At 42.7% G+C, this 25,091-nt stretch overlaps 1 protein-coding gene across 2 annotated transcripts in view; it reads left to right on the top strand.

Moving 5' to 3' along the window:
• Nucleotides 1–222: 222 nt before the first annotated feature.
• Nucleotides 223–25,091, top strand: part of LOC129855729 (seizure protein 6 homolog) — a 57,789-nt gene continuing 32,920 nt past the window's right edge. Inside the window, exons 1-5 of one of the 2 annotated variants that reach the window (XM_055923703.1) lie at nucleotides 223–745; nucleotides 2,099–2,175; nucleotides 3,721–3,849; nucleotides 6,407–6,619; nucleotides 6,757–6,890. In XM_055923703.1, coding sequence (XP_055779678.1) covers nucleotides 2,118–2,175; nucleotides 3,721–3,849; nucleotides 6,407–6,619; nucleotides 6,757–6,890 — 534 coding nt within the window. In that variant the 5' untranslated portion in view covers nucleotides 223–745; nucleotides 2,099–2,117. The remainder of the gene's footprint in view (nucleotides 746–2,098; nucleotides 2,176–3,720; nucleotides 3,850–6,406; nucleotides 6,620–6,756; nucleotides 6,891–25,091) is intronic. The other variant, XM_055923701.1, reaches the window with a different exon arrangement.

Raw genomic sequence — 25,091 nt, 5'->3', positions numbered from 1 at the left:
GCAAAGCGCCAGAGTAGAATATCGGCCTTTACGGAAAATACCGAAGGGTATTTCATTTTAGATGTATTTATTTATCGTGTGGTCAATTGAAGTGAAATAAATGTTTTGTCTTCTAATTAGCTCGGTATAGGCAATCTTATTTTAATGTTGCATGCTATCCACTCTCTATCCTGGGCTTTTAGATGTGTATTGCTGTTCCAGCACTGTTGTACAGCTCTTCGCCGAGAGAACCAAGTTCATGCAAATCTGCGAACATCCACCAGGGCGCATCTGTGAGCTATTACTCACGATTTATGCCTCACACACACCAACGCTTCAACCATACGCGTAGAAACAGCTACCAGCGTTCTACCCACACGCTCGCCTGCTTCGGGGCCAAGAAATAAGAGAGAGGCGGGATAGACATGCCATCAAGGACAAAGGGGGAGCGGATTCAATAGACAGCGGGATACCTTTCCACATATTTTGGAAAATCAATGGTAGTGATTACGATATTAGATTGGTGTAGTCACAAAACCCCCTGCATACTCACACAAAGAGCAGGGCCGGGTGGAAGTAAATTATAATTTAAACAAATTTAACGCGCAGCGTCAGCGCTGGTATTTTATATAAGGGACTCGAAGGAACGCAGTAAAAGAGAACCTAGCTCAACCAACAATAGCCAGATTTTTGACTGAAACGCGAATACCAGTGTGTAGGAGAAACGGATAATAATAGTGGAATAGTTCAGGACGTGATTTTCCAGGTATGTATGTTTCCCTCGCTGTTAACTATTACGCATAGGCCTAATAATAAGCGCAGGTCTCTTTTTCCTATCCATCACCTTGCACAACAAACGCTACCTGCAATGAGATCTTAAACCAAACAAATATACTCTGGTTTTCTCTGACGAAAATACAAATTAGGCCTATTCATTTTTTAATAGTGGTTGTCGGGCAAATATAATGATTTTGTGGATATTTTGAAAACGAAGAGGGATGTGATAGCCTTTTCCTCGTATTTTATGTTGTGAGATAGATTTACATGGTGAGATATTGATGGAAGGCAATACTAAAAACACAAATGATAAACAAATACTGCACCGCTGATAATATCACGTTTTGAGCAATTTCACCAAGGCACTTTTATTGTAGGTTTAAATATACGAAATGGGATATGTGGATATGTTCAATGACATTGAAATGCTTGATATACCCATGTATATACTTTATACATCTCTTGAGTTTAGCACAACTGTCAAACCATGAGCTTACCCTACCCTATCATAACCTAAATAATGTTTAATTACCCCATTGTTTACAAATAACAATAGTGTGAACAAATGTAAATACATGTTTTAAACTATGATGTGGGTTAAATTAATTTGCCTATGAATTTGAGAGGGGTTTATACATTAGAAATGGATGGGTTGGGGAAATGAACCCTCCCTCATACACATTTTGTAAATTAGAATTTGTTCTTAATTTACTTGCCTGGTTAAATGAAATAAATAAACAACAGTTTTAAACATTTTGAAGCTATACCTTGTTTGTTTATTGTTTGTAAAGAATGGAGCAATACAACCTTGGCTTATGATGGAGTAAGACAGTTGGGCTAAGCCCATGTGTATGTTTTATCATCTTTTAATATCTGTCTCTCTAAAGCAGGGGTGTCAAATGCATTTTGCCATGGGGACCTCATTCGGTCTTCAATGAGGTCCGGAGGGCCGCACTGAAATTGATTATATTTATTGCCTGTTGAAATAAAGGTCAATTTTTTTTTTTTTTATTGTACATGTGTATTTTTTTTTTGTCCACCATCACCGCGAGCCAGATTGTACCCGGTCGTATGTTTGACACCCCTGCTCTAAAGCTTAAGCAAACTACAGTTTTACTGTAGGTTTTTAATGATCAGTGTAGTTGCTGGTGCTGTTGTTCTGATTGATGAAAGTACAATACTGCAGTAAGGCATGCATTGAGAAATGTACTCAGATTTCGAAGCATTTTCCTTTTGCTCTCTTGGTTTACTTTCTTACCATCGTTTAGGCTGTGTCTGTTCTCCCTTCCTTCCTCAAAATCTCTTTCTCTCCCCACTTTTGTTTCCCTCCACTCTCTGTCAGGCTGTTCTGATACTAAGCCATGGTGTCTACAGTTCTTGCTGTGACACTATCTGTCACCATCCTCCACCTAACTACAGGTAACACGTGTGTGTGTGTGTGGGTTAGTGCTGAGCGATTAACTGAAATGTTGGTTAATTTTTGTTTTTTAAATAACAAATTGACTGAGATCAGTTACATTATTTAAATTTCATGTCATTCAGCTTTTTTCTGTGAGCTCAATGCAATGGGCGCTGTAGTTTCTCTAGAGATAAATCAGATCATATGCCCGAACTGTGCTTAGTAGTAGGGAATTGTAGTTTATTACAACAGTCCAAATTTCTTTATACCGTAGTTATCCGCAGAAAATTTGATAATTAACTACAATGATCATGATCCATTGTGCGGCTAAACTTGTTCGGTCTTTGTTTCTTTTACGCCTGCGACTTAAGAGAGAAGAATACGCAAACAAGAGGGGATACATAGAGAGCAGTTTATTTGCGAGGTATCGCTACCTGAAAATACCATACATGATCTAAGTGATTGATAGTTGGCATTCAGCAGTCATAAAAGTATGGCTTATTTACTTTGAAAAACTACTAAAATAGTGTCTTTGTCAGACAGCATAGCCAGCAGCTCTATAGAGATGAGATGATGACTTGGAATTACATAAGTTGTCAAATAAAACAAATGTAATATACACAACAACTGAAATATTTTATTAAAGTAAAGTAATGTGAATAACTGATGGTTAATATATGATAAACAGTCATGGGCAGTCACTACTATCATGGGACTTTTATTAATGGATTTTTCTGTGCTACAGCATTCAACCCACATATTTAAATCATTTAATGTTTAAAAAAATGATTGAAATCGAACATTTAGTTATTTTTTTTTATAATTGAACCGACCTCAAATAGCTCTAATCGCTCAGCACTAGCGTGTGTGTGGGAGTGAGAGAGATAGAGAAAGAGGCAGCAATGTTTCTTGTGAAAGATGTTTCTTGATTTTTTTAAAATAACGAATTTGCCAATCATAGTTTAAATTCCTCCCTTTTAAGTTTTTTTTTCACAAGTCATTATATACAGTGGGGAGAACAAGTATTTGATACACTGCCGATTTTGCAGGTTTTCCTACTTACAAAGGATGTAGAGGTCTGTAATTTTTATCATAGGTACACTTCAACTGTGAGAGACGGAATCTAAAACAAAAATCCAGAAAATCACATTGTATGATTTTTAAGTAATTAATTTGCATTTTATTGCATAACATAAGTATTTGATCACCTACCAACCAGTAAGAATTCCGGCTCTCACAGACCTGTTAGTTTTTCTTTAAGAAGCCCTCCTGTTCTCCACTCATTACCTGTATTAACTGCACCTGTTTGAACTCGTTACCTGTATAAAAGACACCTGTCCACACACTCAATCAAACAGACTCCAACCTCTCCACAATGGCCAAGACCAGAGAGCTGTGTAAGGACATCAGGGTTAAATTGTAGACCTGCACAAGGCTGGGGTGGACTACAGAACAATAGGCAAGCAGCTTAGTGAGAAGGCAACAACTGTTGGCGCAATTATTAGAAAATGGAAGAAGTTCAAGATGACGGATATATATATATATATATCTCTCTTTCCTCTTAGGTGTGAGCTTTATGACCCCTGGCCATGAGGCTACTCCCACAGCAAGTCCTGGTCCCCATCCATTGGGTGAGCTGATCCATGCAGCCCTTCTGAGTAAGGAGTACCTGGGCCATGCACCAATTAATACAGGTAGTATAGCTCACCAATAGCAGTTTTACATTATTCTATCAATACTGATATTCATTAATATCAGTTAAATTTTATTAGTCACATGCGCCAAACACAACCTACAGTGAAATGCTTACGAGCCCGTAACCAACAATGCAGTTGAAAAAAAATACGGATAAGAATAAGAAATAAAAGTAACAAGTAATTAAAGAACAGCAGTAAAATAACAATAGCGAGACTATATACAGGGGGGTATCGGTACAAAGTCAATGTGCGGGGGAACCGGTTAGTTGAGGTAATATGTACATGTAGGTAGAGTTATTAAAGTGACTATGCATAGATGATTACAACAGAGAGTAGCAGCGGTGTTAAAGAGGTGGGTGGGGGGGGGGGGGCATTTCATTACATGTTCAGGAGTCTTATGGCTTGGGGTAGAAGCTGTTTAGAAGCCACTTGGACCTAGACATGGCGCTCCGGTACCGCTTGCCGTGCGGTAGCAGAGAGAACAGTCTATGACTAGGGTGGCTGGAGTCTTTGACAATTGCTAGGGCCTTCCTCTGACACCGCCTGGTATAGATGTCCTGGATGGCAGGAAGCTTGGCTCCAGTGTAGTACTGGGCCGTTCGTACTACCCTCTGTAGTGCCTTGCAGTCGGAGGCTGACCAGTTGCCATACCAGGCAGTGATGCAACCAGTCAGGATGCTCTCGATGGTGCAGCTCCTGAGGGGGAGTAGGTTTTGTTGTGCCCTATTCACGACTGTCTTGGTGTGCTTGGACCATGTTAGTTTGTTGGTAATGTGGATGTGGACAATATGCTACTACTAATTAATAATAACAACAGTAATACTTTTATTTGTAAAGCCCTTTTCAAATGAACCAAAACCAACTGCATATATAGAAGGGTAGGCTGGGGCCAAGATGTGGACCAATCAGCACACTCATGACAAAACTTGCCGTGTTTAAAACAGGGACGGGCAACTTTGATGGGGGTGGGGGCCACAAAAAATCGTAACTTATCACAGGGGACTGTAGTGGCTTGTGGGTCTGCATACCCATATCCATATCCACACATTCAGTCCTTTTGGGGCCCTAAGCGAAATTAAGTTTTACACATAATATCATGCAATTCTACTCATTTTGCCATAGGGTGTAGAGAAATGTGTGCATTTTTTTATACAATATCTGACAGAGTGACTTCTTATCAACGTAGGCCCCCCGCTCGGTATTTCAACCATTATTACTAGAAGTTTAGATAGCTGGCCGCAAGGCTAACTTACAATCTAAAAAATGTTAGCTAACTTGACCTAATTCAGTGACTTTCAGTAACTGACATCACAAGAGAAAACTGCTGATGCAAAACCATATTTCAAAATTGCACCTTGTGTATTCTACTATTGTGGGCTCTCCTTCTCTGTGACCGATGTGAGTAAAACATTTAAACGTGTTAACCCTCGCAAGTCTGCCGGCCCAGATGGCATCCCTAGCCACGTCCTCAGATCATGCGCAAATCAGCTGGCTGGTGTGTTTACGGACATTCACCATGCTCAAAGGGATATTCAATGTCTTTTTTTTACCCATCTATCAATAGCTGCCCCTCTTTGTGAGGCACTGGAATACCTCCCTGATCTTTGTGGTTGGATCTGTGTTTGAAATGCACTGCTCAACTGAGGGACCTTACAGATCATTGTATGTGTGGGGTACAGAGATGAGGTAGTCATTAAAAAATTATGTAAAAAAATCCTTAAGAGTCTTGACGCACCCATGCGTCAATCTAAGTAACATAATACAATTTATTTTTTTGCATGGGCTGCATCTCAATCCCCCGCACCCACCTATGTCAGCCTTCCGCATCTGTGATGGAAGGTGATAGAGCTACAGTGGTGTTTTTCAGACCATGAAACATACTCATAAGACTTCTCACGAAAACGTCTGTAGAGTCCAAAATAATATGACCACTCTATGGAAAGATAAGACTCTAAAAAGCACGATGGTGTTCTCCGTTTTGCTCTACAGCCCCCACAAGTGTCACAGGACTCATCTGAAGTTAACACGGTACCTGTTAAAACATTTTATGGATGTATGGAGGTAGTTTTGTGACAACAAAAAACAGGGGTTAAATATGAGTACAAAAAACTAAAATATTCCCTGAACTTTCTTATGTCCTATATATAGGACAGACATTTCAAAACCTTATTCCTTATGATGTATTTTTGACTGTCTGTTTTGCCATTTATGAATGTGTTATTCAATGTGTTCTTATGGGCTATAGTAGTAATGGCAAAAATTCAATATTTTATCAAATACTAAAACAAATATTTAGATTTTTGTGTGACCATCTTAAAACAATTCCATATGTTAGCTTAGAAGAATCCCCCTCCACTTTGATATTATGGAGTATTGTGTATAGGCCAGTGAAAATCTACATTTATTCCATTTTAAATTCATACTGTAGCACAACAAAATGTGGAAAAAGTCAAGGGGTGTGAATACTTTCTGGAAATTGATCCAACTACAAAAGAGGAGGCCCATGGGCCACCAGTTGCCCATCCCTGGGTTAAACACTCTGCCTTGATTGCAGGCACAACAACCAAACCTATTCAGGCTGTACCACAGTTTGGGCAGACTGAGCCTGCAGCCACTGTGATGCCAACAGGGGTGCTAACCACAGCCCTGACCTCATCGCACCCAGCCAGCCAATCAGAAGCAGGGAAAACTGTAACATCACCCACAGAGGAGGAGACGACAACCACTTTGATCACCACCACAACCATCACCACAGTGCATATGCCAGGTAAATGAATGGTGGGATTGCATGCCTAACATTATGTAATGTTAGGATGAATCTAGTGTTTCATAGGCATTACTTCCATGGGGTTGAGATATTTGTGCATTTTCAGTCAAGGATCCTGACTTTCTTTCTCTCTCCAGTGCAGTGCAATACCAGTCTCTCTGGGATGGAGGGCATTGTGGAGTCTCTAAATCCTCTCTCCTCATCCCCTTACTCTCCTCTGGAGTGCATCTACAGCATCACAGTGTATCCGGGTTATGGAGTGGAAATTCAGGTAAGGCGCCGTTAGTCATCAAATCAAATAAAATGTTTCACGTGCGCCGAATACAACAGGTGTAAACCTTACAGTGAAATGCTTACTTACAAGCCATTATCCAATAATGCTGTTTTAAGAAAAATAAGTGTCAAGTAAAAAATAGATAAGTAAAAAAAAATGTTTTTTTAAGTAACAAGTAATTAAAGAGCAGCAGTAAAATAACAATAGCGAGGCTATATACAGGGGGTACCGGTACAGAGTGAATGTGCGGGGGCACCTGTTAGTCGAGGTAATTGAGATAATATGCTGTTTTTGAAAAATGCTATTGAGACCAAAAGCTCAAGAGAAGTTTGAAGTGTTTATTACCAAGGATGCTGTCAGCTGAGTGCATACATTTAGAAAGTTCTTAACACATTTTACACTCTTCCCTCCTTTGGTCATCACCCTCTTGTAACTGTCACCTCCCCAGCTATACATTTTATGACTCCAATGAGTTTCCCTTATCTCCCCTGTGGAATGTCCATGGTCCTCTCTTTGTTCAGCTAGATGTCAGAATCCCACCCGTCCATCTCAATTGTCCTGGGCCTGACCATGCTCTCTAATCCTAGACAATTTCCTCTTATCTGATTAGGTCAACCTTTCCAAATTAGCATACACACAGTTTCATGGCCTAAACTCCATTTAATACTAACAGTAATCATTCACTAAACAGGATACAAACAAACTACAGTTTAAAATGAACATGTTACATTTTAACAGAATCCATCAATGTACATTAGAGTTAAAGAGTAGAGTAGAGTTAAAGTGACCGTCACTTATGTCACATCATTCCACAATTATGTATTTTTTATTATTTGCACAAGAAAAATACAAAGCAATGGGATGAGAGTTTAAGAAGCAAGTGAAAAGTGGGTCTGGAAAGGCTCCTTGATGTTGTAGGCACAAAGCGTCGATAATGAAGGGGGCTGTGCTTTCATACTCATTGGCTCTCTTGTCTTTCTCACTCAAACACCCACATGGACAGACACACAAAGCCCCTGAATGCCTCCCCCTTTAATTACAACCGTTGGATGATCAAATCCTAATCTCGATCACCCAGAAGTAAAATTCTCTCACGAAAGTTTGTCATTTCCTGTTTTACTTTGGGGGGGGGGGGGGGGGGGGGGGGGGGGCCTTTAACAATTGTAACAATAACCTTTAACAATTACCTTTGTACAAAGGAAGGAAGCGAAGTCTCCTCCCTTGAAATGGAAACACTCGGCCAAACCCCTCCTTTCTGCTAATTTCACCCGTGTTTATCATGGCCAAAAATCTAATTTTTGTTTTCATAAATTTTTACAATATAGACAATTTTGGCTTTGTGGCTGGGGAATCTAGTGGATACCGTTTATCATCTGCACACAGGCTTGAAAATCACTGCACCAATTTAAGCACCACCTTCTCCCAATTCTGATTTGTCAAAATAATCAATGAAGAAAACCCAAAACCAGGAACTACTCCAGTGTTGCCAATTCAGCAACTTTGTCAGTATATTTAACGAGTTTTCAGACCCCTCCAGCAACTTTTATTGGTAAAAGATTCTAGCAACAAATTCAGCTACTTTTCAGGCTGCCTTTGGAGAGTTTTGATACTGAGGGTTTCTATAGTTTTGAAGGTATTTAGCTAGTCTTGCTAACACCAGCTTCTCTACGTCCTTGACGTGAGAGTCTGGAACAGCTGCTTTGATGTGTCGGCAAGAAGCGACCATAATGAAGGGTCTGTGCCCTCAGACTTCAAAGCGGCATCCTACACTGGTTGGATATCCCCATTTTTAATTGAATCATTATCTATTGTTTTACATAGGACCGCTTCAGCTCTTCCGCTTCCAGGATAAGCAAACACACACACAAGCTAGTTAGCTAGCACAAACCTTCGGAGTTCGGACATTGTCTAATGTCTAATCATTTAAAAAAATGGTTTATTCTTTATTTATTCAGGGAAACCCCATTGAGACCATGGTCTCATTCACAAGGGGGCCCTGATAACAACAATACGACAACCAACACAATGTCAAACAAAACAGCAATCAATACAAAACTCAACATTTATGAAAAACAGTCACAGTACTCCGCTACTAGGTCCTCATTAGCACCCTAAACTGCAGAGTGACACCAGAACATCTAATTGTAATGAGTTCTCCAAATTGTTCCAGCAGTGAGGCGCATTAAAACTAAACGTGTATTTACCTAATTTGGTGGAGACCCGAGGAACCTCAAGTTAACCAACCCTGTGAACGGGTTTGGTAACGCATGATTTTATACTTAAACAACAAAGTTGGAAGCTTGTGTAGTGGAGCTTTGTAAACAAAAAGGGAATAGTGAAGTGATCTACGGGACTTTAATGAGAACCAGCCAACCTTTTAATACAAGATGCAGGGAGGAGTATTAAAACTGTAACCTGTGATAAAGCGAAGGGCGCTATGGTAGACGGCATCCAAAGGTTTAAGAGTAGTGGCTTCTGCATTCTGGTAAATTGTGTCACCATAGTCAAGAACTGGCAGGAAAATTGACTGTACAACAATTTAGGGAGAGGCAAGATCTATTTCTAAAAAGAAGCCCATTTTAAATCGTAGCTTTTAAACTAGCTTATCAGTTTTTATAAACGTTAAATCCTTGTCAATCCAAAAGCTCAGATATTTATAGGTGGGATCGATCGATGGGCGAACCATTCATTCCATTTCGTAATATCTGGGAACCTAGACTTAACACCATCAGAAATCCCACATTGTGTCCTGTCTAACAGTTAACACTTAAACCTGATCCAGGGCACATAAATCATCACACACGTTTTCAAGCATTGAGCCCATAGAAAGCCAGCCAGCTAATAACTTTAGGTACTGTCCATATTTTACATTTTGTGATTTAGCAGACGCCCTTATCCAGAGCAACTTACAGTAGCTAATGCACACATTATCATATTTGTTCACACTGGTCCCCTGTGGGAAACAAACCCACAACCCTAGCGTTGCAAGTGCCATGTGCCAACTGAGCCACATGGGACCACATATGTACTGTAGCTTGTTTTTGGTCGCAGGTTCAGGAATGGCCGAGGAATTGGTAAATTGACCTGTAGCTAACTCTGCAAATAGCACTTCTGGGTGATTTAAGAAGTTATAGTCAATCAATCAATTATATAATAATACTCTAAGCCGAAAATGTTATTTAATTTACAATCTGTCGAAACTATGAGAATAGAAAGGTTCAGAACTTTTGTGAAACAGCACAATTGAAAAATACATGGCAAATATAAATCAAAACTTAATGGTCTTCAGAGATAGATGGGAGGGGTTGAGGGGCACTATTGTAAAATATACTGTGTCCGTAAAATGTGTATATAGTGTGTATAAGGTGGAAGTAGAAGCCAAAGTGTTGTTGTCCATTAGTTTACTCCAATTAAGGGAGGGGTGGTAGGGTTAGGGGGAAATAATAAAGGAATTTAAAAAATAAAATCTCATCAATCTGCACACCATAACACATAATGACAAAGCAAAAACAGGTTTTTAGAAATGTTAGCAAATGTATTAACACAAAAAGGAAACAGCATATTTACATAAGTATTCAGTCCCTTTACTCAGTACATTGTTGAAGCACCTTTTGCAGCGATTACAGCCTCGAGTCTTCTTGGGTGTGACCAGGGTTGAGTAGGTTACTTTCTAAATGTAATCAAATCCAAATAAAATAAAATGTTATTGGTCACATACACATGGTTAGCAGATGTTAATGTGAGTGTAGCAAAATGCTTGTGCTTCTAGTTTGGTCCCGTGTAGCTCAGTTGGTAGAGCATGGCGCTTGCAACGCCAGGGTTGTGGGTTTGATTCCCACGGGGGGCCAGTACAAAAAAATATGAATGTATGTACTTGTAAGTCGCTCTGGATAAGAGCGTCTGCTAAATGGCCTAAATGTAAAATGTAGTTCCCACAGTGCAGCAAGTAATCTAACAATTCAACAACAACTACCTAACCAACTACCTAATACACACAAATCTAAGTAAAGGAATGCAATAAGAATATATACATATAAATATATGGGCTCCCGAGTGGCGCAGCGGACTAAGCTGTTGAGCCTTCTTCACCACACTGTCTGGGGTGGACCATTTCAGTTTGTCCATGATGTGCACATAGAGGAACTTAAAACTTTCCACCTTCTCCACTGCTGGCCCGTCAATGTGGATAGGGGGGTGCTCCCTCTGCTGTTTCCTGAAGTCCACGATCATCTCCTTTTTTGTGTTGACATTGAGTGTGAGGTTATTTTCCTGACACCACACTTCGAGGGCCCTCACCTCCTCCATGTAGGCCGTCTCGTCATTGTTGGTAATCAAGCCAACCACTGTAGTGTCGTCTGCAAACTTGATGATTGAGTTGGAGGCGTGCATGTCCACGCAGTCATGGGTGAACAGGGAGTACAGGAGAGGGCTGAGAACTCACCCTTGTGGGGGCCCAGTGTTGAGGATCAGCGAAGTGGAGATGTTGTTTCCTACCTTCACCACCAAGGGGCGGCCTGTCAGGAAGTCCAGGACGCAATTACACAGGGCGGCGTTGAGACCCAGGACCTCAAGCTTAATGATGAGCTTGGAGGGTACTATAGTCTTGAATGCTAAGCTGTAGCCAATGAACAGCATTCTTACATAGGTATTCCTCTTGTCCAGATGGGATAGGGCAGTGTGCAGTGTGATGGCGATTGCATCATCTGTAAACCTATTGGGGTGGTACGCAAATTGAAGTGGGTCTAGGGTGACAGGTAAGGTGGAGGTGATTTAATCCTTGAATAGTCTCTCAAAGCACTTCATGATGACAGAAGTGATTGCTACGGGGCGAAAGTCATTTAGTTCAGTTACCTTTGCCTTCTTGGGTACAGGAACAATGGTGGCCATCTTGAAGCATGTGGGGACAGCAAACAGGGATAGGGAGAGATTGAATATATCCGTAAACACACTAGCCAGCTGGTCTGCGCATGCACTGAGGACGTGGCTAGGGATGCCGTCTGGGCCGGCAGCCTTGCGACGGTTAACACGTTTAAATGTCTTACTCACTTCAGCTACGGAGAAGGAGAGCCCACAGTCCGTGGTAGCGGGCTGCGTTGGTGGCACTGTATTATCCTCAAATGGGCAAAGAAGATGTTTAGTTTGTCTGGAAGCAAGACGTCGGTGTCCGTGACGTGGCTGGATTTCTTTTTGTAGTCCGTGATTGTCTGTAGAACATGCCGCCTACATCTCGTGTCTGGGCTGTTGAATTGCGACTCCGTGTTTTCTCTATACTGACATTTCCCTTGTTTGATTGACTTGCAGAAGGAATAACTACACTATTTGTATTAGGTCATATTCCCAGTCACCTTTCCATGATTAAATGTAGTTGTTCTCGCTTTCAGTTTTACGCGAATCCCGCCATCCATCCGTTGTTTCTGGTTAGGGTAGGTTTTACAGTTACGAGTTACCTGTGCAAAATGGCAATCAGTAATGTAACTTTTGGATTACCCAAACTCAGTAACGTAATCTGATTGCATTCCATTACTTTTAGATTACTTTCCCCTTAAGAGGCATTAGAAAAAGAAAAATGTATGTTACCAATTGAACGACATCTATTGCAAAATAAATCAATGTTAAAGTTTACGTAGTTGGCCATATATGGATGTTAAATTTTGCTTTATGGGTTGGTTATGTTGGTTTCTTCTAACCCATCGCTTTCTACTACATTATAATAATACGATTAAATTAGATCTTTACAATAAACCAAAGTCTATCAGAATTCCAGTCATTCAGTCATTGTGACAATAAGTCGTCATAATTCTGCATCAAATGTACATGATCTTAGCTCACCCTGCACTATCAGCTCCAATGTAAATAACATGAGAAAGTCTACCTCTGATAAGCTTCACAGTAAAGCATTAAAAACACTCAAGCAACTCAGAAAAGTGCTAAAAATAGCCCATATTAACATATGTAGCCTAAGAAACAAGGTCCATGAAGTCAATAAATTGCTTGTAACAGATGACATTTATATTCTGACTGAAATCTCTGAAACTCACGTAGATAACACCTCTGATGATACAGTGGTAGCATTACATGGTTATAACATCTACCGAAAAGACAGAAATGCCAACGGAGGCGGTGTTGCGGTCTATATTCAGAACCACATTCCTGTAGAGCTTAGAGACGATCTAATGTTAAATACTTTTGAAGTAATATGGCTACAGGTTCATCTGCCTCACCTAAAGCCTATTCTTGTGGGAAGCTGCTATAGACCATCAACTGCTAACAGTCAGTATCTGGATAACATGTGTGAAATGCTTGATATTGTATGTGATATCAACAGAGAGGTATATTTTCTGGGTGATTTAAATATTGACTGGCTATCATCAAGCTGCCTACTCAGGAAAAAACTTCAAACTGTAACCAATGCCTGAAACCTGGATCAAGTTGTCAGTCAACCTACCAGGGTAGTTCAAAACAGCACAGGAATTAAATCATTAACATGTGTTGAGCACATTTTTACTAACGCTGCATATATTTGCTTTAAAGCAGTATCCAAATCCATAGAATGTAGTGATCACAATATAACATCCGTATCTAGGAAAACCAAAGTTCCTAGGGCTGGGCCTAATATAGTGTATAGGAGGTCATACAAGACGTTTTGTAGTGGGAAAATGTTGGGGGGGGGGGGAGCCTATTTGGCTCCTTCATTCATTGAATCAGATGGCTCATTCACAACAAATCCCACTGATATCGCAAACTACTGACTTTTTTATTGGCAAGATAAGCAAACTTAGGGATGACATGCCAGCAACAAACGCTGACACTACACATCCAAGTATATTGGACCAAATTATGAAAGACAAGAATTGTACTTTTGAATTCCGTAAAATCAGTGTGGAAGCGGTGAAAAAATTATTGTTGTCTATCAACAATGACAAGCCACTGGGGTCTAACAATCTAGATGGAAAATGACTGAGGATAATAGCAGAAAATGTTGCCACTCCTATTTGCCACATCTTCAATGTAAGCCTACTAGAGAGTGTGTGCCCTAAGGCCTGGAGGGAAGTCATCAAGTCATTCTGCTACCCAAGAATAGTAAAGCCCCCTTTACTGGCTCAAATAGTCGACCAATCAGCCTGTTACCAACCCTTAGTAAACTTCTGGAACAAATTGTGTTTGACCAGATACAATGCTATTTCACAGTAAACAAATTGACAACAGAATTTCAGCATGCTTATAGCGAAGGACACTCAACAAGCACAGCACTTACACAAAGGACTGATGATTGGCTGAGAGAAATTGATGATAAAATGATTGTGGGGGCTATCTTGTTAGACTTCAGTGCAGCTTTGGACATTATTGATCATAGTCTGCTGCTGGAAAAACGTATGTGTTATGGCTTTACACCCCCTGCTATAATGTGGATAAAGAGTTACTTGTCTAACACCTTGCCCAAACCGGCTGCGCGCGTGTAAATGTATTTTCCCCCCACACCAAATGCAATCACGACACGCAGGTTAAAATATCAAAACAAACTCTGAACCAATGATATTAATTCGGGGACAGGTCGAAAAGCATTAAACATGTAAGGTAATTTAGCTAGTTAGCTTGCACTTGCTAGCTAACGTTAATTTGTCCTATTTAGCTAGCTTGCTGTTGCTAGCTAATTTGTCCTGGGATATAAACATTGAATTGTTATTTTCCACTTAATTTGTTATTTTTCCAATTAATCCACACATAACACAGCCAACCGAATCGTTTCTAGTCATCTCTCCTCCTTCCAGGCCTTTTCATCGTTTAAATTATATGGTGATCGCATCTAAACTTTCATTGTATTACCACGACTACCGGCAAAACAGTTTGTCTTTCTATCACCCACGTGGGTATAACCAATGAGGAGATGGCACGTGGGCACCTGCTTCTATAAACCAATGAGGAGATGGGAGAGGCAGGACTTTCAGCGCAATCTGCGTCAGAAATAGGAACGACATCTATTTTAGCCCTTGGTGTCGCAGACGCTCGCAAGCAGTGTGGGTGCAATAATTGAATAACATGGATTTCTACATTTATTTTGCGAAGCTCGCTCACGCGACGTGTCCGGTCTGGTCAGCATGTAACAGAACACAGAGGGTGTTCTTTAATGGAAGCCTATCAAATATAATCCAGTTAGAATCAAGAATTACCCAGGGTAGCTGTTGAGATGAATAAACTGTTTGGAGTAACATTAGATTGTAAACTGTCATGGTCAAAACATATTGATGCAGTAGTCGCTAAGATGGGGAGAAGTCTGTCTATAATAAAGCGTTGTTCTGCCTTAACGACACTATCAACGAAGCAGGTCCTAGAGGCCCTGATTTTGTCATACCTTGACTACTGTTCAGTCGTGTGGTCAGGTGCCACAAAAAAGGACTTAGGAAAATTGCAATTGGCTCAGAACAGGGCAGCACGGCTGTTCCTTGGATGTACATAGAGAGCTAATGCAATACAATGATCAATCACTCACAAACAAACATGGGGCAACAGAGGGTTAAATAATGAGCAAGTAATTGGGGGATTGAAACCATGTGTGTAATGAAAGGACAAAACAAATGGAAAATGAAAAGAGGATCGGTGAGGGCTAGAAGGCCGGTGACGTCGACTGCCGAACGTCGCCCGAACAAGGAGAGGGACCGACTTCGGCGGAAGTCGTGACCGTACCCCCCTTGACGCGCGGCTCCAGCATTGCGCCAACACCGACCTTCGGGGACGACCCGGAGGACGAGACGCAGGGCGATCCGGATGGAGACGGTGGAAATCCCGCAGCAACGAAGGGTCCAAGACGTCCTCCACCGGCACCCAGCATCTCTCCTCCAGACGGTACCCCTCCCACTCCACGAGGTACTGAAGGCCCCTCTCCCGATGCCTCAAGTCCAGGATGGCTCGAACAGCATTCGCACACGTCCACCTCCACCATGAACGCCAAAGAGGGATCCGGATGACCCAGCACGGTAGCCGAGGTAAACAGAGCCCTCAGGTGACCAAAAGCCCTGTCCGCCTCAGCCGACCACTGCAGTCGCACCGGTCCCCCATTCAGCAGTGAGGTAATGGGAGCCGCCACCTGACCAAAGCCCCGGATAAACCTCCGGTAGTAGTTGGCAAACCCTAGGAACCGCTGCACTTCCTTTACCGTGGAGGGAGTCGGCCAATTACGCACGGCTGAAATGCGGTCACACTCCATCTCCACGCCTGACGTGGAAATGTGGTACCCTAGGAAGGAGACGGACTGTTGGAAGAACAGACATTTCTCATCCTTGACGTACAGGTCATGCTCCAACAGTCGACCAAGCACCCTGCGCACCAGGGACACATGCTCGGCGAGTGTAGCGAAGTATATCAGAATGTCGTCGATTTACACCACTACACCCTGCCTGTTCAGGTCCCGGAAAATCTCATCAACAAAGGCCTGGAAGACTGACGGAGCATTCATCAACCCGTACGGCATGACGAGATACTCATAGTGCCCTGGGATTGTACTAAATGCCGTCTTCCACTCGCCCCCTCCCGGATATGCACCAGGTTATAAGCGCTCCTGAGATCCAATTTTATAAAGAAGCGCGCCCCGTGCATTGACCCGATAGTCAATACACGGGTGCAGATCTCCATCCTTCTTCTTCACAAAAAAGAAACTCGAGGAGGCAGGTGAAGTGGAGGGCCGAATGTATCCCTGCCCCAGAGATTCGGAGACATATTTTCCATAGCTGCCGTCTCCTCCTGTGACAGAGGATACACGTGACTCCTGGGAAGTGCTGCGTCTACCAGGAGATTTATCGCACAATCCCCCCGTCGATGGGGTGGTAATTGAGTCGCACTCTTCTTACAGAAGGCGAGAGCCAAATCGGCATATTCTGAGGGGATGCTTACGGTGGAGACCTGGTCTGGACTTTCCACCGTAGTCGCACCGATGGAAACCCCTACACAGCTCCCTGAGCACTTTTGTGACCACCCCTTGAGAGCCCTCTGTTGCCACGAAATAGTGGGATCATGACAGACTAACCAGGGTAGGCCCAGCACCACGGGAAATGCAGGAGAATCAATAAGGAAGAGACTGATTCTCTCCTTGTGACCCTCCTGCGTAGCCATGCCTAGTGGAGCGGTGGCCTCCCTAATCAGCCCTGACCTTAATTGTCGACTATCTAGGGCTTGCACAGGGAAGGGCATATCCACAGGAACAAGGGGGATCCCTAAACTATGGGCAAATGAACGGTCAATAAAATTCCCAGCTGTGCCTGAATCTACGAGTGCCTTATGCTGGGAATGCGGGGAATACTCCGAAAATGTAATAAACACATACATGTGAGCAACAGGGGGCTCTGGGTGAGCCTGATCCCGACTCACCTGGGGTGACACGATAGTGCCCTGCCTGCTGCCTCGACTCCCCCAGCACCACCAGCAGTGTGCCCTCTGCAGCCACAGATGGTGCAGGGATTGGCCCCACCTCTGGTCGCCCTAATCACACCACCTCCCAGCTCCGTCGGAGTGGAGTTGCTGGGGGATGGAACTGACAGGCCCCGATCCGGACATCCGCGGGTAGGCAGCAGGTTGTCCAGCCAGATGGACAGGTCCACCAGCTGGTCCAATGTGAGGGTGGTGTCTTGGCAGGCCAACTCCCGACGGACGTCCTCGCGCAGACTGCACCGGTAGTGATCGATCATTCCATCCTGCGCTGGCGGCCTGGGTCCGGAAGTCCAAAGTGAAATCCTGCGCGCTCCTCGTCCCCTGCCTCAGATGGAACAGATGTTCACCCGCCACTCGACCCTCAGGCGGGTGGTCAAAAACTGCCCGAAAGCGGCGGGTGAACTCTGCGGAATGGTCCAACGCCGCGTCTCTCACTCCATACGGTGTTGGTCCACTCCAGGGCTTTGCCTGAGAGGCAGGAGACGAGGGCGGATACGCTCTCACGTACCGAAGGAGCCGGGTGGACGGTCGCCAGGTAGAGTTCCAGCTGGAGTAGGAATCCCTGGCATCCGGCAGCCGTCTCATCATACTCCCTCGGGAGCGCGAACCGAATCCCGCTGGGATCGGGTGAAGGAGGGGTGGACAGTGGGGCCTGCTGTAGTGGGGCTGGTGGAGGCATTGGAAGACCTCCTTTTGTCTTCCATCTATCCATCGTCTGCAGCACCCGATCCATGGCGGTGCCCAGACATTGCAACATGGTCGCGTGCTGCTGGACGCGCTTCTCGTCCGCCAGAGGGGGGCCGTCTGCTCCTGCTGACTCCATTTCAGGTGAGTGATTCTGTAATGCGTCTGTGTGTAGCTGGTGTAGATGAGTCAGGCACAGAAATAAATCATTCTAAATAACAAACTGGCTTTATTTACAAATTAGTAATAATGTCTCACCGCATTTCCAAGAATGGCCTTTTCTCAATCATTTTTCATTATTTGAAATTTAAATAATCTCCAAAATATTGTTATTACAAAGCGATTATTATTCTTATTGATTAAGAATTATATTAAAGCTTGTTGGATGTTCTCACAGTTATATTATTAGCCCTGTTATTAGCAGGACAATATATATTGGTCATATTGGTCATGGCATATTGGTCGTGGCGCACAATGGTTCTCGTGGCGCACAATGGCCTTGTAGTTCTCCAGCTGTATCCACTGAAAGCGCGCAAGGTTCAAGGCACGAGGGCAGGGAAGGGCAGCAGAGCCGCGCACAGAAGACCGACCTAGCCCAGGAGGATGGAGGAGGGGGGTGGACCCACACTGGCAACACTTTAAGGAGCATTGCACTAATAATGGCATTGACGAGGGAAACGTTCCCACTGTTCTGTTCTTAGTGCCAGTCTGCACGTTCAAACTAAAATAATGTAACTAATAATGGCATCTTTATGCTTTCGTTAATAAAATATTTCATAAAAATACTCTTTCAAAATGCTGATGTTTATTTAGTTATGGATCCATAACGAATTACTATGAGAATAAATATCACTGAATTACAGAAACATCCTCCAATCCTTTATATGTAATTATTGGCGGAGAGTCACATCATATTTTCGATCTACTGTAGGCGAAATGAGTCCCACAAGTGTTGAGTAATGTGCTGTTAAAAGTGGGGTAGGTCTTATTTATTTAAAGAGCATATTGAAGTTAGAAGCAATCGGATTTGAAGCAATAGCCTACAACTATTTTAGCACCGTTTCGCACTGCTCTGAGACAATTATGGGGACTAGTCTTGATAAATCAATCTCCGTTTGGGTATTGGTTAGACTAGAATTAGAAAATTAGAGTATAGAAATGTTATGTTCTTAGTGTAAACTTTATTTAACTAGGAAAGTCAGTTGAGAACAAATTCTTATTTACAAGGACAGTCTACTCCTTGAACCTCGGTCTCCCGCGTGCCTGCATGTCACAGGGATTCTTTAGCTAAATAGCCCAGTACTGTAGCCTACTCCTGACCGTCACGTTGTACAGCGCTATATTTTCTGATCCATCCTAAAGGAAACCCAGAGGGTTTTTCATTTTTCTTGGAATAGAAACACCATAATATGAATTAAACCAAATCAGTCCCATATACTATGTTCTTACAAAAAAAATATTTAAATTCTCTAGTACAGCCACTATTGAAGGCTATCAAATGCTTCTCAAAGATGCCCTCTGGTGGTCAAACTAGCACTGACTAGCATTAATGGTACCAGTGGTTCACACTTAAATAACGTGCCATAGAATTCTGCGGCACCATTCAAGCTGTGCCGCAGTACGCTGCAACTTTTTAAAGGACAAACCACTGTACACAGCAAGGAAGAGCTGTGACACACTGGTCTGGACAGGTTTCAGTTTTTGGCTCATGTAGACTTATGTGATTACAAGCAGCAGTACATATACGGACACGCCTGGTGCCCAAATGGATGACGTATGTCACGCAGTGGAGAGTCGAGTGTGGAGACGAAAGGATTCGGTTCAGTCAATCATCCTGATAAGCCATTCCAGCAGCATGGTGCTAGTTTTAAAAAAGTGCAGTTCACGTTGATGGGCGAAGGAGAAATAACACAATCTGGATTTGGAAACCATCTCCAATTAGTTCCATTCCGCTTGATCTTAATTTGAGTCTCCATGAGAAATAACTTGTAATATTGGTAGTAACCATCTGGAAGTCACCGTGATACAGTGCTCAATAGGTAGGTAACAGCACCAATTTGATTGCTGCGGTCCCCGATATAGCATTTTCCCTCTCCCGCTACACACCCCCTCCCCTTGTGCTTCTCTGCTTGTGTGTGCGCCATTGCTGTGACGGCTGATGCACAGACAGCTTCTCCCACTTACGTGGCTGCGAGCTGTGACTCACTGGTCTGGTAACTAAAAGGGGAGGTTAGCTCAAATTTTGAGCGACTTTTTGATTGGTTATCATATGCACGCTATTTGCATGCTCAACGCCCCTCACGCTTCCTTGTCAATTTGCTATGCCCCCACTAGAGGTAAACAAGCCAAGCTAAAGTTAGGCTAGCTGGCTAGCTAGCCTAGCTAACTAAAACTGTTGGGAGAAAAACTCAGTGATGGAGCTTTCTGAAAAGGAGAGAGATGATACTGCCACATAGTAATGACCAATTTAAGAATTTAATTAAAATAGAAACGACTTAAATTTACCACAGGTGGATTCCAATCAAGTTGTAGAAACATCAAGGATGATCAGTGCAAACAGGATGCACCTCAGCTCAATTTCGAGTCTCGTAGCAAAGGGTCTGAATAGATGTGATCAATACATGATGATGATGCACAATTGAGAGGACCCTGTCGGGCTCTATCACCTCCTGGTACGGCATAAGGTAGTTGTTGTGAAATTGTTAGGTTAGATTACTCGTTGGTTATTACTGCATTGTCGGAACTAGAAGCACAAGCATTTCACTACACTCGCATTAACATCTGCTAACCATGTGTATGTGACAAATAACATTTGATTTGATTTGATTATCTGCTTTTTATTTGTAATAAATTTGCAAAGGAATCTAAAAACCTGTTTTTGCTTAGTCATTATGGGGTATTGTTTGTAGATTGTTGGGGAAGAACATTCATTTAATCAATTTTAGAATAAAGCTGTAACAGTCAAGGTGTCTGAATACTTTCCGAATGCACTGTATGTTATGTACAATGACCTAGAACTCTACTTCGATGGTATAGAATGGCACTGATATGGATAAATGTAATGTCGGAATGGAAATTATAGTGTATGATTGAAAGTTTTGTATTTGTACAAACGTAATGAGTAAGAAGTGTTTGTTTGCATGATAGGCTACTCCCTGTCTTAGGCCTAAATGAACTGCATCATACTGTATATGACTGGGTTACATGCAGCATAAGGGCTGAAAGAGGCACTACAGACATTGAATATCCCTTTGAGCATGGTGAAGTTATTAATTACACTTTGGATGGTGGATCAATACACCCAGTCACTACAAAGTGTTAAGTTGAGACAAATCCAATACAACACATTACTGAGTACAACTCCATATTTTCAAGTATAGTATGGCTGTCTCATGTTATGGGTATGCTTGTAATAGTTAAGGACTGGGGAGTTTTTCAGGATAAAAAAGAAACGGAATGGAGCTAAGCAGAGGCAAAATCCTTGAGGAAAACCTGGTTCAGTCCGCTTTCCACCAGACACTAGGAGATTAATTCACCTTTCAGCAGGATAATTTCCTAAAGCAAGGACAAATCTATACTGGAGTTGCTTACCAAGAAGACTGTGAATGTTCCTGAGTCGCCGACTTACAGTTTTGACCTAACACTAGAACCGCTAAAGCAGTAATTTTGACTGCTCATTAATTAATTAATTTGATTATTTAATGCCCCCCTCCGTCCTTGACTTTTCCTTAATAAGTCTATATAAAACACATCGCCGTTGGTAGAATCGTAATATCACAAACAGAACTGGAGTTATAACCAGGTGCAGTGGCCAGTTGATAATCACCCTTATAATTGCCTGGAAATTGAGCCAAAACTATATCGACACTAATTTCACACATACATTGCATTCGGAAAGTATTCAGACCCTTTCATTTTTTCCACATTTTATTACGTTACAGCGTTATTCTATTAAATAAATAAATACAAATCCTCATCAACCTACACACAATACCCCATAATGACAACGTGAAAACAGGTTTTGTGAAAATGTTGCACTTTATTAAAATAAAAAACAGAAATACTTGATTTACATAAGTATTCAGACCCTTTTCTATGAGGCTCGAAATTGAGCTCCGATGCATCCTGTTTCCATTGATCATCTTTGAGATTATTCTAAAACTTGATTGAAGTCCACCTGTGGTAAATTCAATTGAATGGACATGATTTGGAAAGGCAAACACCTGTCTATATAAGGTCCCACAGTTGACAGTGCATGTCAGAGACAAAACCAAGTCATGAGGTCAACGGAATTGTCCGTAGAGCTCTGAGACAGTATTTTGTTGAGGCACAGATCTGGGTAAGGGTACCAAAAAAAATTCTGCAGCATTGAAGGTCCCCAAGAACACAGTGGCCTCCATCATTCTTAAATGGAAGTAGTTTGGAACCACCAAGACTCTTCCTAGAGCTGGCCGCCCAGCCAAACTAAGCCATTGGGAGAGTTGGGCCTTGGTCAGGGAGGTGACCAAGAACCTGATGGTCACTCTGACAGAGCTCCAGAGTTCCTGTGTGGAGATTGGAGAACCTTCCAGAAGGACAACCATCTCTGTAGCGCTCCATCAATCACCTTTATGGTAGATTGGCCAGATGGAAGCCACTCCTCAGTAAAAGGCACATGAAAACCCGCTTGGAGTTTGCCAAAAGACACCTAAAGACTCCCATTCCATGAGAAACAAAATTCTCTGGTGATGAAATGAAAAATTAAACACTTTGGCCTGAATGCCAACTGGACGTCTGGAGGAAACATGGCACCATCCCTACAGTGAAGCATGTCGTTGGCAGTATCATGCTGTGGGGATGTTTTTCAGTGACAGGGACTGGGAGACTAGTCAGGACCGAGGGAAAGATGAACAGAGCAAGGTACAGAGAGATCCTTGATGAAGGTTCACCTTCCAACAGGAAAACGACCCTAAACAGACAGCTAAGACAACACAGGAGTGGCTTCGGGAAAAGTCTCTGAATGTCCTTGAGTGGCCCAACCAGAGCCCGGACTTGAACCCAATCAAACATCTCTGGAGAGAGCTGAAAATAGCTGTGCGGCGACGCTCCCCATCCAACCTGACAGAACTTGAGAGGATCTGCAGAGAAAAATGGGAGAAACTAAGGGATTACAAAAAAAATGTCATTGTAATCCATTACGTTACCAACAAAAATATTGTAATCAGATTACAGATACTTTTGAAAAACTAAATGATTACTCCTAGGATTACTTATAAATTCAGACGGATGTTTGCGAAAAAAAATCGTTGTCACTTCTCTGTTTTCTCAAGTACATTCAAATCAGCATTGAAAAAAGGCACAAGTTTAAGTTTGTTCCACCTGAGCGAGTCTGACCACAAGTCAGAGACCACTATGATGACACACCCAAATGTGTTTGATGGATCGTGGGAAAAGAGCAGGAATAGGCTTTTTTAGGCTAAAGTCCTAGCTATGTCTTCCAATGGTGTGACTGCTGTCGATATCCAAAGATTATCCAATTTGAATAAACGCTTGGAGGTAAGGATGACAGCAGTGATGTAGTCTATGGCGATACGGATATCACTTATTATTGATATCTACTGTATATAGTTAATTGATGTGAATCACACTTCTGCTCTCTCATTTAGCTATTTTCGCCTTACGGATTGTAGTTGATGTGGATGGCTGTTCACAAATCTAGATGTGTATTTGAACCCAATAATGGTTGAATTCAAAAAGTTTAAGCTGCCTATCAATCATTGTTTTTGAACCCAGTGGACAGCCAGTGAAAAATGTGCTCTTGCAACAGCTGCATAGTGTGGATCCAAGCCTGTCGAATAAAAGTGGGGCTTTTATTGCTGACATATTCAATCTCTCCCTATCCCAGTCTGCTGTTCCCACATGCTTCAATATGTCCACCATTGTTCCTGTATCCAAGAAAGCAAAGGTAACTGAGCTATTTTATTTATTTATTTATTTTACCGTTATTTTACCAGGTAAGTTGACTGAGAACACGTTCTCATTTGCAGCAACGACCTGGGGAATAGTTACAGGGGAGAGGAGGGGGATGAATGAGCCAATTGTAAACTGGGGATTATTAGGTGACCATGATGGTTTGAGGGCCAGATTGGGAATTTAGCCAGGACACCGGGGTTAACACCCCTACTCTTACGATAAGTGCCATGGGATCTTTAATGACCTCAGAGAGTCAGGACACCCGTTTAACGTCCCATCCGAAAGACGGCACCCTACACAGGGCAGTGTCCCCAATCACTGCCCTGGGGCATTGGGATATTTTATTAGACCAGAGGAAAGAGTGCCTCCTACTGGCCCTCCAACACCACTTCCAGCAGCATCTGGTCTCCCATCCAGGGACTGACCAGGACCAACCCTGCTTAGCTTCAGAAGCAAGCCAACAGTGGTATGCAGGGTGGTATGCTGCTGGCATCGCCCCGTAGCACTTTGAGAGGCTAGTTAAGGATCACACCTCTACCTTACCTGACACCCAGACCCACTTCAAATTGCTTTCCGCCCCAATAAATCCACAGACGATGCCATCGCACTGCACGCTTCCCCATCCCATCTGGACAATAAGAATACCTATGTAAGAATGCTATTTATTGACTATAGCTCAGCGTTCAACATCAAAGTACCCTCCAAGCTCATCATTAAGCTCGGAGCCCTGGTTCCCGCCCTGTGCAACTGGCTCCTGGACTTCTTGACGGACCGCCCCCAGGTGGTGATGGTAGGAAACAACACCACCACTTCGTTTATCCTCAACACAGTTGCCCCACAAGGGCGCATGCTCAGCACTTTCCTGTACTCCCTGTTCATCCATGACACGCCTCCAACTCAATCATCAAGTTTGCAGACGACACAACACTAGTAGGCCTGATTGCCAACAATGACGAGAGGGCCTACAGGAAGGCGGTAAGGTTCCTGGGAGAGTGGTGCCAGGAAACAACCTCTCACTCAACATCAACAAAACAAACAGCACCTGAAGTCACAGGAAGGCCAACCACCTGAGCCACGGCCTGTTCACCCCGTTATCATCCAGAAGGCGAGGTCAGTACAGGTGCATTAAAGCTGGGACCAAGA

Source organism: Salvelinus fontinalis, chromosome 5 (genome assembly GCF_029448725.1).
Source record: "Salvelinus fontinalis isolate EN_2023a chromosome 5, ASM2944872v1, whole genome shotgun sequence".
In the NCBI taxonomy this organism is placed as follows: domain Eukaryota; kingdom Metazoa; phylum Chordata; class Actinopteri; order Salmoniformes; family Salmonidae; genus Salvelinus; species Salvelinus fontinalis.
The sequence above is the reverse complement of the archived record's forward strand: the minus strand, read 5'-3'. Positions and strand labels throughout refer to the sequence as shown.